Below are 15,863 nucleotides of genomic sequence, written 5' to 3' on the forward strand. Positions count from 1 at the left end.
CGAAGAGTAAATCCTTCATCACACTAATCCCAGACGTCTAAATTGAAGTGTAAAGTAGAAGGGAGGAGGGAGGAGGGAGGAGGGGGTTGAGGAATGCGGGCCGTGTTTTCTCTCTGATTCACTTCATGATTCAGCTCATAAAACACTGTTTACAGAGAGTGAGGCTCGTTCTCTGCTTGTTGCTCACTCACATCTCACTGGAGATGATGCGCGATGACGACATCCTCAAAGGGGGTCTGAGCATTTAGTCAAACAAGGAGCCGTCTGTGTGTTTGAACTCCAGCTTCAGAATAATCCACGAGAACAAGAGAAGAAGGTGAAACCACGACAGGTCTGTGTGGTTTCAGGGTTTCTGGCTGCGACTCGCGTCTTACATTCGGTGATAAATCACTTTAAATGTCAAACAGACAGAACATCACTGACGAGCTCGTTCATATGTCTGCAACAAAGTCATCAAACACTGCTTACGAATCACTTCCACATGTTGTAGAAAACACTTAAACGCGCTCAAGAGAAGGAAGGAAGGAAGGAAGGAAGACAGACTGTGACTCACTGTTAGTCACTCACTTTGAAGGCTGAAGAACTGGACATTCTCTCTCTGGTTACATGCTTGAGTCACATTATCTCCATTGTTCCGTTTCAACCAGGACAAACTCAAACTGTACTTTTACAAGTTGAACTTGAACAGATCGTGACGTCTTTCTTAAAAGAAAACAAAGAAACTTGTGAACAATTCAACTCCATAAAGTCCCTGCTCTCTGAGAACAGTTGATTTCAAAGACAAAGTATTCTTTACTTGAGTAAAAGTAAAAAAAATTCCAAAATTAAATTTTTGAATATGAAGTACTCTTCATGCAGAATATTACTGGATTATGATTGTTGATGTGTTCATCACATTATTTATATATTGGTGGCTCAACCTACAATAACATCACATTAACATTACTAGTTTTATTTTATATAAATAATCTAATAAAAGTAATTTAAGTCATCAAATAAATGTAGGAGAAATAAAGAGAACAATACTTCCTTCTGAGACGCAGCAGAGAAGAGGTATAAACAAACATATTTAATTTATTTATGCTCCGAGGTGCTGTTAGCTCAATGCTAACATGCTAACGTTTCACAGGTACGATGCTCACCCTCTTAGCTAGCGTATTAGCATGCTAACAATTTCTAAACGGAGTACAAATGTTGAGAGGAAAACTTCAGTGATCACTAAAGTTACTAGAATTCATTCTAAAGGTTAAATATGAATCAAAGAGTGAGTCATGCCAAAGTCATTTTATTTTATTACCAGGCAAACATTTGATCTTTATACAGAGACGTTCTTTACAAATTAAACATTCAGAGACAGATTCAAACCATCAGATGAAAACAAATACTTAAATGGAAAGAAAACAGACAATTCGAGTTACTTAAATACAAAAGAAATAAACTTTTCATTGCACTAGAACTTCATAAATACAACTTGGAGGCCCAACGTTAACCTGAACCTGCAGTACATTCAACCGCTCACTGGTTTCCAATCACTCTCATTGATTTCACTGAAGACGCCGACTGTGCTGCGAGTGCGACCCCACGTTCATGTCATAGACGGAAGACTTAAACGACTAGCGCTGCAGAGATCAGCCAATTAATCGACTGATTGTACGGAGACCGTTTTCTGAACTGATCGTTTCTTTGGGTTTCAGACTGTTGGATAAATGAAGTTATTTGAATTTATGCGGATTATTAAACAAACTATTTCATACACCGAATAATCCAGATCACCAGAAAGTCATTGGAGAGTTCCGGTCCCGTTGAATGACTATAAATCAATTAATCAGCTGATTACTAACTGGATCAATTGATTCATCGTTTGTCAGATGTCACAAAATAGTGAAATATGCCGTTAATAATTTCTCACATGTTGCTCGTTCAGCCGTTCTCTCTCTGTCAAATGTCGGTTTTCTGGACTTCTGGACTCCGTCGTCCCCCCAGCATTGAGGTCTTGGACTGTGGTTCCCTCATGTGACGCCTACTACTGGGCTGACTATAGTGACGAGCGGACCGAAGAAGAACCCGACACATTCTGGAGTGGATCCAGTTCACGCGGCGGGTACCTGAACTATTGTTCTCTCTTTATGGTTCTTCTAGCTCCATCATGTTTTCTACATCCTGTTAACTGGCGCTCTTTGAACGACTTCTTCTTCTTCTGTGGTGGTTTGACGACACCTGACTGGAGCCGTTTATCTCCTAATAGTCACATGACAGCAGTGGATGGAAACGTTCCATCTTCTGCAGATGTTCTGAACGTAAACAAACAGTTTGAACCTTTTATGACATGAACGCAGCACGAACAGAACCTCTTAGTATCAGACAATAATAAAAGAGATGTACACTGTAGACGTAGAAACGTGATGACCAGCCACGTCCGTCACTTATATCATGACTAAAGACCCCTATGATACATAGAACACGTTAATAAACTAATCAAAAGAACATGGACATAGAATCTAAACCCCAGACTGTGTAGAGTGAAACATATCAAACCGATTATGAGTGATAAGAACAGTTAAACTGTAAATCTGAATATCCTGCAGCCTGTCTCTACAGAGAGGATACATGAGAGTATCAAAGTGCTGTTTGCTTGATTGTAATTTCCTGCCCCCCCCCCCCCCAACCCCCCCGACCACTTCCTGTGTTTCCTCGTACGTCACACGGCTGAACTTGTTCCCATGTTTCGGTCTCTTTACCTCAAACCCTCCGATCTGGTGCTACACTTTTTGCTATATATGTTTTTTTGCAACTACGGTAATAATGAATATCCTCAGATGTTATGGATTATTATGATCTATATTGTGCAGAAAGGAAAAACAGAAAGTAGAGTGACACAGCTTCTTTGTAAAAACAAGACTATTCCTCAAACTGTCCCCCGTGTGAGACGTAGGAGAGGACAGACGCCGTGTTAAGAGTCCGTGTTGACTGCTCAGAGTCTTTATGTGACGGCGGCTCACAGGCGTTAGTGTTAGTCGGAGCGCAGGCGGCGATGGAAGGACGCTCACGCATTTCTCTTTTTTAACTTTGTTGTTAAGGTTTCGTATTTGGTCCAGCTCCAGTCTTGGTCCTTGAAAGAGGAAAACCACCAGATTAACAGAACAATATCTCTAAATATCATCATAAACTAAAACAAATCATTTGTTATGTGCATGAATTGCTGCTTTTCCCCTTTTAGTGCGATTTTTAATAAATATATGTATAATGTGTACATTTATATATACACAGTATGTATGAATATATATATATATATTTAAAATTGAAAGAATTATTTTCATCAAGAACTAGTTATTTGGTGCTCCGTTACACCACTGAACTAATATTTAATAACCATTTTGAAAACGTCTTCCTGCTTCTTGTCTGGTGATCTTAACTTTATCATTAATGCTAATTTATAAAATGTGTCACAATAACACACACATCACTCTGATCACCTCTCAGTGTATTTATACGTCTATCATCACAAACAAAACCTGAAACAATGTGCAAAACATTATGAAAACGTAACTTTCCCCTCACTGATACGACTTTATTTACACTTTAACCGCGCAGAAACTGAACAAATCATTTCAAACTTCAGTGTTTCTGCCTTCAGGTAATTGAGTCGCGGTGTGGAGACGTTCAGATTGAAAGGTGGACGAGCGATTGTTGGATGTAAATGTAACGGCGCTGCATTAAAAAGCTCCAGGATCACAACACAAGGGAACTCACCACGATGCTCTTGGCCTGTTCGTCAGTCGCTTCCTGCATCAGGCTGGTCAGCTGACTGAGGTACTTCTCGTTCTCCTGCAGCAGACGTGGTGCAGCGTCACTGACACACACACACACACGCACACGCGCACACACACACACACACGTTAGTCACCACTGCATCACATGAGACCTCCATCACATGTACAATGGTCTCAGTATTTCACCGGCTACAGCACAAGACGCACTGACCTACAAAACCCTGCACAGCAGCGTGAACACATCGTAACGGCGGACACGCCTCTATTCAAATATTCACAACACATTGAGTATTTAAGCACGTGGCTTTTTACGTGTTTTATGAACAACAAAACTAAACAAAAGAAGGTGAATGGATGTGATCAGGACTTCTTTTAGAACACTGATCAGCAGAAACATCTGTGCATCTAAATTAAAGTACAAATCAAGTATAATAGAGGAGGTCACGTGATCCACCAGCGTTTAGCAGAGACAGATATTTCCCTCAGGAGTTGGTGGAGACCAAACACAGAGCTAAAAGGAGATTCAATATTAGGGTTAGAAACAGGAATCTAAAGGAAAGCTCGCTTATTCCTCTGAACCCCAGAACTAAAACAGTAAAAAATGTAAAGTTCAATATCTACAGCAGTCGGAGCCTCCTTTCTTTCCCACAACCTTGTTCACACTTGTGGCAACTTGTTGCATAAATAGATTCCATCATTTGTAAAATAAACAATCAAAGAAATTCTTGTCTTTTTTTATGATTTATGGCATTGAAACTCTTCTTCTAGCCATGGTTGTGATGTTTCCATAGAGGTGCAGGATTTATATACTGCAGTAAATATCAAGGCTACAGAGAGGAGCAAAAAACGCACCGACACTTCTTGAGGTTCAGAGGGTTAAGAGATAAAATGTCAGTGTTGGGTGTTTACAGCTGGTTTCTGCTGCCCCCAAGTGGACAAAGGTCGTTATTACTGACTGAAGGTATGGACTTGAAAGCGGGTCAACATTTACACAATCAACTATTTTGTGTTCTCCGTTTATACCGATATTAGATCAGTTTGTTTTCACACAGTTCAACATGAAAAAGGTCAAAGGGGTTCACGAGTCACATGATTCATCTGGATGGGTTACCTGTCATTGGGCCCAGGTAGGGAGGTGAGGGGATGTGGGGAGCTGACTGGCTGAGCCGACTGGGACCACTGAGACACCTGCAGCAGGTTGGACGACTCGGGACTCGCTGCTATCGAGTTTCGGGTCAAGTTTTGAGCCTGGAGGAGACGGAGAGAGCGAGAGACAGAGAGAGAGAGAGAGAGACAGACAGACAGACAGACAGACAGACAGAGAGAGAGAGACAGACAGACAGACAGACAGAGAGAGAGAGAGACAGACAGACAGAGAGAGAGACAGACAGACAGACAGACAGACAGACAGAGAGAGAGAGACAGACAGAGAGAGAGAGACAGAGACAGAGAGAGAGAGAGAGAGACAGACAGACAGACAGAGAGAGACAGACAGACAGAGAGAGAGAGACAGAGACAGACAGACAGAGAGAGAGACAGACAGACAGACAGACAGACAGACAGACAGAGAGAGAGACAGAGACAGACAGACAGAGAGAGAGACAGAGATACTGTTACATCCAGGAACAACAAACACAGAGTCTGTCTCCTACTAGAAGGAAGCTCTTCATGTTTGTGTTCATTCAAAGCAGCAAAGTTGTATTTAATTAAAACAGATCACTCTGAATATTAGAGCCCTCACTGACACACAGACCTCAGAGATGCCTGAGTGTTGATACTCGATCAACTATACAACTAAACTGAACTGATGAAGTCACTCACGCAGGCGATCTTCAGTAAATGCCAGAACTCTTTCTGCCTCTTGATCTGCATCTGCATCACTGTGTTGTCGGCATCCTTGATGCTCTCCAAGGTTTTCTCGATCCGTGGAAACAAGTCGATGATCTTCTGTTTGCTGATCAGGATCTTACTGTTGAGAGGAGGCGAGGCAGACGTTGACACGCAGTGAACACACAGGTGTGACTACAGCGCTGCACGTCTTGGAGGAGTGCTGGTCTCTTACCTGAGGTGGGTGTACAGGTCTTTGAGGACCTTGTCCTGGTTCTGGACTGTCTGAATGATGGCCTTCACCATCTCAGAGCTGTCGCTGCTCACATCTGGCTCAGGTACTGAGAGACAATCGGATAACAAATGGGTTCATTTGATTTCTGTTTGGCTTTCTGAGGAACATCGAAGCCGTTCAGTTGATTTCACATTTTGAATAAATTAAATGAAGACGTTTCTTACTTTTGCATTTCATCTTCATTTGCTTGTAGAGCTCAATCGCCTTTTCTTCTCTGCGATAAAACAAATTAGTCACATATAAATTATATATCTACAAGACTGCATTCTAAAGCCAGCGGCCCAAACTACATAAGTATCTGTAAAACTCTTTATGAATAGTTCACACTGCACGACTTGAGCCCAGTTGTTTATGTAATCCACGATAGCTCGGCGCTCGCACATCGCCGCGTGACGAGAGGCCGGTGCATCGTAGACGGATTCCAGATATCTAGCAGGCTAAACATCTGGATGTGTCGGGGAGCTACAGCCAATCAGAGCTCAAGACACGTGTTGAGGGGAAACCTGGCGGAGGGGTCTCCTCACCTGTAGTGTACCTGTGTGCGCTAGCTGTTGCATTTGCAACACAGACCAAAGGTGTCGTTGTGTATTGGATGTTTGCATAATTAAACATAACAGTGAGTCTACACCGGGTGCAATAGTAGTAAAGACGTGTGGAAGCAGACTATCATGTCAACATGTGTGCAGATGACAACATCAACGAGCATCACTACACCAGAGTCACTTCTTTCGTGAGTTTTTAAACGTAGTTTGGAGACGTTAACTGGGATTCCTCCTGAGGAAAGATCTGATAGAGTGTGACCACCTGTGGCCTCAGTCACGTAGTGTGAAAACCACAAAGACTTCAAGACATCAAGTGGTGTAGAGTGAGTTTAGCTTAAGGACATCAGTCTTTCAAATCAACTAAACCCGAGAGAGCCTATTGATAACTGTATAGATGAAATATTAGTGTTGTCGGACCACAGTAACACTCACAGCTGCTCCATCTTGTCTCCTTGGCGTCGAGCGTACGGACTCCTCTGAAGTTCCACTATCTCTGAGTGCAGAGCCATGATCTCATCATCCAGGTGGCTCACCTCTGCCACCTGCAGGACGAACCAGGAATCACGCCACCATCAAAGATGTACACTGAGAAACATTACAGGCCTTTTTAATGTTTTAAATGTGAAAAACAAACATGCATTACCTGTGCAAAAGCAGCAGCTCGCTCCTCGTTCTCCTGCCAGGCTTTCAGCATCTTCTCAGAGGCTTTAAACACACACACAGCTCATCAAAACAAACATCTGGCTCAGTGCTGTATTACATATTCCCATATGTTAGAATGTTCTCCATCAGAGGGTCAAGCATCAAACTGAAACAACCAGCTGCCGGGAAGCACTCACATATGCCGTAGTGCATCTGATCGCTGTATTTCTCCAGGTCGTACTGGATGCTGCTCTTGAAGAAGTCCAGCTTGGCCTTCAGCTGCTGAGAGAAGCCGAACATGCTGTTCTTACACCTGGTCAGGTTGGTGTTGTAGCGCAGGAGACTCAACCTGGAGGGAGGAGACGATTAAAGGGTTAGAGAGCGTTGGGAGGAAGAGGAGGAGGGTTCAGTTCCCTCTGGTGGGGCTGGCTGCATCATCCAGCAGAACGTCTACAAATCTGTTGATTTATATCAAAAGATATTCAGTTCACTGTCACAGAGGAGGAAGGAAACCAGACAATATCTCATATTTAAGAAGCTAGAAATCAGAGAATGTTTTAAGTTAAAAGAATTATTCAAACCAATTAATGGATAATAAAAATAGCTCTAAAATAAAGAACCTAACCTGGATTAAATGATTGTTATGCAAAATAAAAAAGGTTCTACTGCAATTAATAAACAACTGACAACTTAACTATTAATAAATGGACTTCAACGACAATTAAATTTAAAAAAACATTTTAAAAAGAAGATATTTTTGAGTTGAGACAAACACAAAATGGTGGTGCCTTTCGTCGATGTTAAAACAACAGATTACTCACATAGCAGCTCTCTGTCCTTGGAACAGCCGGCTGTAGTCGTCCTTCAGCCCACAGATGTAGCTCACCGCTTCACCCCAAACCTTCTTCAGCAGCACCAGGGGAAGCTGTGTCTTGGCCTCTTGCACTGAGAAGTTACAACCAGACTCATGAGAGCTGCACTATGTGGTGTTAAAGTGGAGCAGGGAAACACAACTCCGCCATTTATTAAGTTAAGACACTATGATGATGCTAATCACAGCTAAACATATATATTTCATTACATCATTGATCTGAGAGAGACACAGGAAGTCTGTAGAAAGGAGTAAACCTGTGAAATGCATCGAGGTTCATTCAACAGTTCATCGTCTCATCGGCAGCAGACACTCCTTAAAATAGACCCACCTATAGTGTTGACTTTATCGGGCAGTTGTCTGGCACTGAGGGGTCCAGAGTACTTGGTGATGCTCTTGTCAAACAGATAGACGATGTAGCTGTCCCACCCTCTCTACACAGGGGACAAGAACAGCACCACTTACAGCCTGCACATACCTTTCCTGTCGCTTAAAACAGTATCAATGATTGATTCAAAGTCCCTCGACACACACACAGTGAGAACCGCCGTCGCAGCTCTTTCCTGCAGCATTATTGTTTTTATCTATGAAACAAGTCTTTTACAGATATATCTCCCGTCTTTGTAAAGGCTCCAAAGGGAGGGACTAACATACAACAGCTTGTTTGTTTGCTTCATTAGCAGTATGACACAGTAAGGACATGAAGAGAGAGAAAATACAAGAGAGATACGCAGCAAGACTCCATTTGTGGGCGTTGCCAGCTCATGGTTGTTGTCTTTAACCCGTAGAAACACAAGGACACCCTTTCAGCTGCACCGAGAGCCAACTCACCACTCCGTCTAGGACACACTGAGCAGCGGCCTTCCTGGGATCCAGCGACACTCCCGTCTCCTGCAGCAGCTCCTGGTTCACCACCTCGATCTTGGTCTCGGCCTCGATGCGATTCTGCAGACTGTGGAGACTTTCGTCTGGGGTCAGCTGGAAAGAGTGGACCTGAGCTGTGGTCATGTTCAGGATGTGGACGACCTAAAGGAGACAGAGGAGACAAACGGTTTGGTGTAAAGAACGGGTCATCGTTTACGGACACGTAAACCGATTAAAAGAGATCTCACACCGATTTAAATCCATGCAGCAGAAGCAGAGATATCGTGTTTTTATAGGAATGTACCAAAAAGTTCAAAGCTTCTTTAAATATAGTTCTTATTTCTTATGTATTCATTTCGTTTAAAGCAGTCACTTCTGCACAGTGTCGTATAAAGCACTGATAAAACGCCGACTCTTAGGATCTAAAGGTCTGCCGGTAACTCACCTTCATACTCAGGATCTGCTCCATTTCTTCAAAGCACGAGGGTTTCTTGGTGTCGGTGTTGATTTTGCCTCCTCTGTAACCTTGATCCCACTTTAACATCAGCTGCAGCAGCATTTCCATCGGGCCCAACATCGTCCTGAATAACAGTGAATGAAGCACGAGTTCAGGGAGAGGAATCACTAAACGATACTTCGAACACACAGCGACTCAAGTCTATAGTACTTTCTCCAGCTTAGGAAGAACATGTCGCCCCCCCCCGTGTGCTTAGTGATTGATGTGATGTATATTTCCAGCAGTCACAGCGTCCTGACCTGCTCAGGTTGTTGGGGTAGGGGAGTTGTGTGGAGAACCTCACTTCTCCGTTCGGGTCCTCTACAGCCATGATGTCTCTAGGACCTTTATTCCTCACTTTGCTCGCCCTGTGAATGAGAAGACGACGACGACGACGACAGATGATTTACATCTTAAACTCATTGTTGTTTGATTTTTATTCAAAGCACAAAAGCATAGCAGCAGTCTGATGGGAAATAAAACACATTATATTTGGTAACACTTTAAAATTGACAGTTTTCAGATATTTCCAGCAAACATTGAGTCACTTGTGTTTTGTTTAGACAGGTGAGCAAAGGTTATGTTTGAATTTTTGGTTTGCTAAGTCAGCCAGGTGGTTGCTGTGATAATAAATATGATAAGTTATAAGTGATGATAAGTTAATTTTACATTTGTTTTGGTGACTTGACTCCAGCGGCTGCGTCTCAGTATTTTGCTGCTCACCTGAGTTTTCTTAATTTTGTTGTGTTTGTATCTAATTTACCTAAAAATCTGATATTTGACAAGAAGTCTCCCGGGTGTGGGAGTGAATATACTCTGATGGCTTTTCACCGCTGTAAACCGGCTCCACCCGTCATAACTGGGTCAAATAGGAAATGCTGCCACGGAGTCAGTTAAACTAGTTATCTGAGCCCTGTTGTATTTTTAAACCGTTATTTGTTTAACTGGCAACAATAAAAACGTGCAGAATTAGCTGTTAACAGCTCTTGTTATCATTGAACCCATTAATGTGCCTTTCACTCATCCTCTGCAGTAGACTGACGAGGTGAATCAAAGTGTCTTTTATTTGATTTTATAAGCCAACTTAAGTCTCCAAAACCCTTTTCATCCCTCCGGTAAAACAAACGACTCCTGTGCAACACGTACACGTCATAATGTTTTGCTTATCAGGTCAACTCACCACTGCACAGGCTGAAGGTTGTGCAGGAACGGACGGAAACCACAAATGCATTCAAATAGCATGGTGCCGAAGCTCCAGTAGTCCACAGTCACCGTGTACGGCTTGTTCTCAAACAGCTCAGGAGCCTAGAGAGAAAAAGTGATGCAACATCACACATTTGAACGACATCGACGACCACGCTATCTAGCATTTCTACATCTGTGAAGGAAGGAAGCGTCATAGATGTGATAAAGCGAGGTGCACCTGAGGATGAAGACATCGTTATTTGTTTGCTTACCAGGTACTGAAGCGTGCCAACGAAGGAGGTGCACAGACTGCCCTGGTCCAGGTCTTTAGCGTAGCCCAGGTCAATGATTTTGTGAACCAGCTGCAGAAGAAGAAAAAGAACATTTCAGACAGTTTCCTCAAGATGTAAAGACAAACAGAACAAAACGGTGAAGCGTCAGTTTACCTTTCCGTTGATATCTTGCAGCACTATGTTTTCAGGTTTAAGGTCTCTGTGTATGATCTTGTTCTCGTGAAGATATTGGATACCAGATCCTGGAGCACAAAACAAGTGGTTTAACTGAAAGAAGAGGCTCTAAAACAATAAATAAGACGCGTCTGAATGAACAAAACATGACATACCGACATCATTGAGTAACGAAAGAACTTCACTCTCTTTCAATCCGCAGCAGTTATCAGGTTTGCTCAGCATCTGTAATCACATCACATCTGCAGTAAATCTACATTACATGAGCCTCACACAGCATGCTATGATTGTGTGTCTTGTATGACGTACAGTGCAGCTTGTAATGCAACTTCAACCTTTGCCCTGTGATCACACACACACACACACACACACACACACACACACACACACACACACACACACACACACACACACACACACACACACGCACACAACAGAGCATCACATTTGATTACAGCGTATAAAAACTACGTGTTAACCAGGTGAACAGTACTGCTTCCTCCTAAAAGTCAAATCACTGCTTTTTTTTTGCTGAGTCATTGTGCAGAGAGCAATGCAGGAGCAACAGCATGGCAGGCTGTAAACTTTACAACAGAGACTGGTCTTAAAATGACCCTCCGCACGGCGCCGAACACCGTGACTCATGCCGATGTTGTGATGTTTAAACAGGCGCTGGTACGACCTCCTCTGCTGGAATGATGCTCCATGGTGCACTAGGGTTTTATAACCAAAGTATTACCAGGAAGGACGCACGCTTTTACTTTCTCTGACTGGGTGGAAATCTGATGAACAAAGTCATCAACACTGGAGTCTGACAGGTAAAACGTATTGGTTGATATGGGAGTTTAGTGGGGCGGCTGCTCTGTAAGGTGATCTGACTCTTAACTGAAGAGGGAAGTGAATGATGTATTTCTCATATTTGTAGGTAAGGTGTACTGAACAATGGCTCAATGTGGACATATTCTAAGCTTCCTCTCCAGGGGTCCCTCACCTTCCTCAGGTCTCCCCTGGAGCAGTACTCCATGGCCAACAGTGGGAGATCATTTAGGGCGATGTGCCTCATTTCCTCCGGGACATCTCGGGCTGACACGACATTGATGTGATTCAACCTGATTGGGAGAGGAGGAGTCAATACTGCTATTACTATTTAATGATACCCATGCATAGTAATTGTGAATAAGTATCATTATGATACCAGGACATTACTGTATATAATGCCTTTGAATCAATGTGCTAATGAACTGTCACCTAATGGAGAAAAGTACATAAAAATAAGTCTAACTTTTTCATGATCTGGATTTCTCTGCTCCATCTGTCCTTATTCCTTGGCGTGAGCTCCAGACGGCACATTTTCACAGCTAGTTTTTCATTTGTATCCTACAACACAGACAAAAATAAACTGTTATGTCACTGCATAAAAGAGTACCACAAAACAGCAAGTTTGTGTTTAGCTATTCCCCAATATATCTTCATAAAATGTCCCAATACTTAAGGGTACTTTAGGATGTAAAGTGGGTAGATAAGTAGTAAATGTTATGGTTGTTTTGAGAGGTGTCAGTGTTTAGTGTCACATTTATCTGCAGTGTCAGAGTCATATAACTGAACTTACATGATGTTGGTACAGGTAAACATGTCCAAATCCGCCCATTCCCAGCCTCTCCTTCAGCTCCCAGTCTCCGCAGTTCTGGTTCTGCCTGAAGGGAGGTTTCTCCATTGTTGTGACGCAAGCTAAACTGAAATATATAAACAACGTTTACATGACAGTAAAGTTATATTATATCCAGTAATACTTAATCTAAAAGGCATTTGTAGTGATCACAAACTGACTGCGACGTTTAAATTCCTACCTAGCTAGCAAACTAAAAAACAAGGACATGGCTACATCCTGGAACACTTGCCAAGCTAATGTCAGCTGACACCGATATTTGAACAATATTGATGTTAAATTACGTTTTTGGCACAAGTGGCCTGTTAATTACAGATAGCATGCATGAAAAACACAACATTTAATTACTATGATTGACTAAATTGGCTAACTTTAGCAGGTAGCTAACGGGCTAGTTACATCAACAGTGTAGCCAAACCAACGGCAGCCCCCATACATTCCAGGAAAAAGACGGCGCCGGCTCGTTAGCATTACCTACAAACTGAATGGCTTCGACGCCACTTAAGTGACGTTTTAAGTGGATGCTTCCGTCTCTAAGAACGCGAGTTTTTGAGACTTACTTTGTGTTTCTATGTAAGTGTCATGAGCCGTTCTTTCGGTGTAACTGCGTGCTGTCCTGTTGTTTTTTCGGCACCGTGAGAATGTGTGTACTTTCCGTCGCGACGTCACCTGAGTACCCGGATGTTCTTTTTCTTGCAAAATTAAAAGCGAGGTTGCGTTCAAGGACGCGAACACCAAGCTGCGTTCAACTAAAACTGTTGACCGTTAAAATCAACAGGCCTCTATATATATAAACAAATATAAACAATAAACAAATGACTATTTTCATATATGACTTTATATATAATACACGTTTGATCATATGACACTGTGCAACGTACATTTACTCAATTAAAAGTACCCATTAGGAAGAATCACTCATTTTTAGAATATTATGTTGTTGAATTTTACAGTTGGGACACATTTGAACTACTTTTTATACTGCTGGGTATCTTAATAAATCCAGATGTTTTCCATTTTTTTTAATCCAAGGACTCCTTATAAAACAGAGAATATACCTGGACTCTCTCATGTATGTCTCTTACACTTCTGTCTTTTATGTGAAAGAACAACACAGGACAAGTGTTCAGTTGAAGTATAATGTCGCATAAAATGGAAGTTCTCAAGTAAAGTACTTCCTGGGTCCTGAATCACAGAGGCTCATTTATTGTACTATTTTTGTGGATGCGTTCAATTTCAGTAGTTTCATACCTTTAACAGTTTAATCTGGCCAAAGCATACATTTAATAAATTGTACACAGAAGATATTGATCCATATATTGTGCGCACATGATATGGATCTTGTGCACAGATAATATGTGAATATATAAATAATAAAATATTACAAAATAATCTTTGAGGATTTTAGGGGCTTGGTTTCAGTAGAAATTGCAATATCACAATATATAAATACTTCATGACAAGTAAATGTCTCACATCTGAAATATCCATCAAAATGTAGCTAAAGTATTTAAACTAAAATAGTAATAATGCAGCAGAATGGCTTGTCAGTGATGTATTATTATATATTATTGGATCAGATTATGTAAGGAACATTTTAATGTAAAAATAACAAAAACACTGGATTTCATGTGCTGGTTTCTTTAGAATGTAGTGGAGTAGAAGTTTTTAAATACTCAGCTGATGTATAAGTACCCTCTGAAATGTACATTCCACACAATGACGTTGGGACACAGTCAACCTTTCAAAACACTTTTTATTTTCACCTTCTATGCCTCCCAAAACGAGAAGCTCACAGACAACATTTCCATTGGTGAGTTTTTTAACAAGGCAGTGACACATGTAGCTCACTGTGTGTGTGTAGCGTTAAATGAATATTGCCTCACCTGCACCAGTCTAAAAAACACTGAGATGGATCAGATCAGACCTCTACATGTAAAAAGATTTGTATGAGCTGGCTCGAATCTCTAAAACACAACAGCATACAACAGCGTTAAATATAGCCATTTCCTTCATTCACATTGAGAGAGATAAAAGAAAAATGACCATGAGCTCAAGGACGGGAAAAAAAACAAGAACATGTTGACCTACCTTAAATATTAACCCTTCATTTAATAACCATAATATAAACGAAAACAGGCCATAGTATCTCATGCTTTATTTACATGTCACATTCAGAAATGAGGCGTTCGTGGGCAGAAATGAAAAATGAAGTGTTATTATTTTGTAAAGGACAGCTGCGGGCATGCACTGCTGCTTTAATAACGGAGGTAACGGGGTGACTTTCACTTCAGCATCACAAGAGCCGTCACCAGGGGAACCAGCCATTTCCATGCTAACCAGTGCCATGGAGATGCTGCAGCTGCTCTGTGATGCGAGTGAGCGGTGACGACATGTTGGGGGGGGGGAGTTTGTCAAGGTGGAGGCTTTCCTTTCATACTGTACTGTATGGAGAGCAGACAGCCTGTGGTGGGTTTTTATATGTTAATTATACAGTAAAACACTGTTTTTTTCTACAGTAGAAAAATGTATTTTTACGGGGAAAGATGGAATCAAACTCCAATGTTAACTGTAAAATCAGCAGCGCTCGCATCCTTTTACTGTAATAGTATAAACAGTTATATCGTATTTATTATTCTGGCAACCACAGCACAACCGTTTTTACCATAAAAACACAGTATTTTGTTGTTTTTTCAGACACTGGTTTGTTTTTGGATCGTTACTACTAGGAGTACTAATACTTATTACTAGGACTGGGTGCGTAGTCCTCGTCCTCCAGCATACTATAAGCCTCTGAAATGTCCATATTCTGTTCAGTTTTAGTTAAATGGTCCGATACCAATTCTTACAATCCCAAGAATGATCTTTGTGATTATTGTTAATATTATTGATTAATATGCAGATTATTTTTCTCTTTATTTCTCTGTGAAAATATTCAGAAATAGTGAGAAAAAAAACCAACTTCTGATATTCTGTCGGACCAACACTCCAACACTCCAAATAGATTACATTTACTGTGATATTTGTCAAAGAAAGGCTAAAAATCTTAAGATTTTAGAAGTAGGAACCAGAAAAATGTTTGACCAAAAATCTATTGAATATCAAAATGGTTGCAGATGATTTGATTGGCTAACAGTTTGAGCTCTTGAGCTCCCATTTTAGATTGAAAGTCTATTCTTGACCTCCAGAACAGCAAAACAATTAAAAAAAGGGAATTTGAACAACTGAATTTTCATAA

At 41.4% G+C, this 15,863-nt stretch overlaps 1 protein-coding gene across 1 annotated transcript; it reads right to left on the bottom strand.

Moving 5' to 3' along the window:
• Positions 1–1,269: 1,269 nt before the first annotated feature.
• On the bottom strand, positions 1,270–13,309 carry LOC142952149 (inhibitor of nuclear factor kappa-B kinase subunit alpha-like). The gene is made up of 22 exons (XM_076094197.1): positions 13,186–13,309; positions 12,569–12,692; positions 12,242–12,336; positions 11,951–12,068; positions 11,115–11,184; positions 10,939–11,027; positions 10,765–10,854; positions 10,488–10,612; positions 9,568–9,675; positions 9,257–9,392; positions 8,779–8,973; positions 8,279–8,381; positions 7,898–8,021; positions 7,274–7,425; positions 7,078–7,139; positions 6,867–6,976; positions 6,057–6,106; positions 5,833–5,938; positions 5,592–5,739; positions 4,882–5,018; positions 3,751–3,850; positions 1,270–3,109 (listed from the first exon to the last, which is right to left on the bottom strand). The coding sequence occupies exons 2-22, from the start codon at positions 12,671–12,673 to the stop codon at positions 3,044–3,046; spliced, it is 2,289 nt and encodes a 762-aa protein (XP_075950312.1). The 5' UTR covers positions 12,674–12,692; positions 13,186–13,309; the 3' UTR covers positions 1,270–3,043.
• Positions 13,310–15,863: the final 2,554 nt, after the last annotated feature.

The sequence above is a fragment of the Anarhichas minor genome, unplaced genomic scaffold (genome assembly GCF_050575085.1).
Source record: "Anarhichas minor isolate MPS153535 unplaced genomic scaffold, ASM5057508v1 ptg000017l, whole genome shotgun sequence".
In the NCBI taxonomy this organism is placed as follows: Eukaryota; Metazoa; Chordata; class Actinopteri; order Perciformes; family Anarhichadidae; genus Anarhichas; species Anarhichas minor.

What these genes read in the sequence shown, in the direction of transcription:
- LOC142952149 (XM_076094197.1), bottom strand. Translation starts at nt 12,673, where the DNA reads ATGGAGAAACCTCCCTTCAGGCAGAACCAGAACTGCGGAGACTGGGAG. An exon ending in TACCCCAACAACCTGAGCAG is followed by an intron (nt 9,393 to 9,567) that starts GTCAGGACGCTG and finishes ACTGTTATTCAG; the next exon opens with GACGATGTTGGGCCCGATGG. An exon ending in AGCAGATCCTGAGTATGAAG is followed by an intron (nt 8,974 to 9,256) that starts GTGAGTTACCGG and finishes TGTCTCCTTTAG; the next exon opens with GTCGTCCACATCCTGAACAT.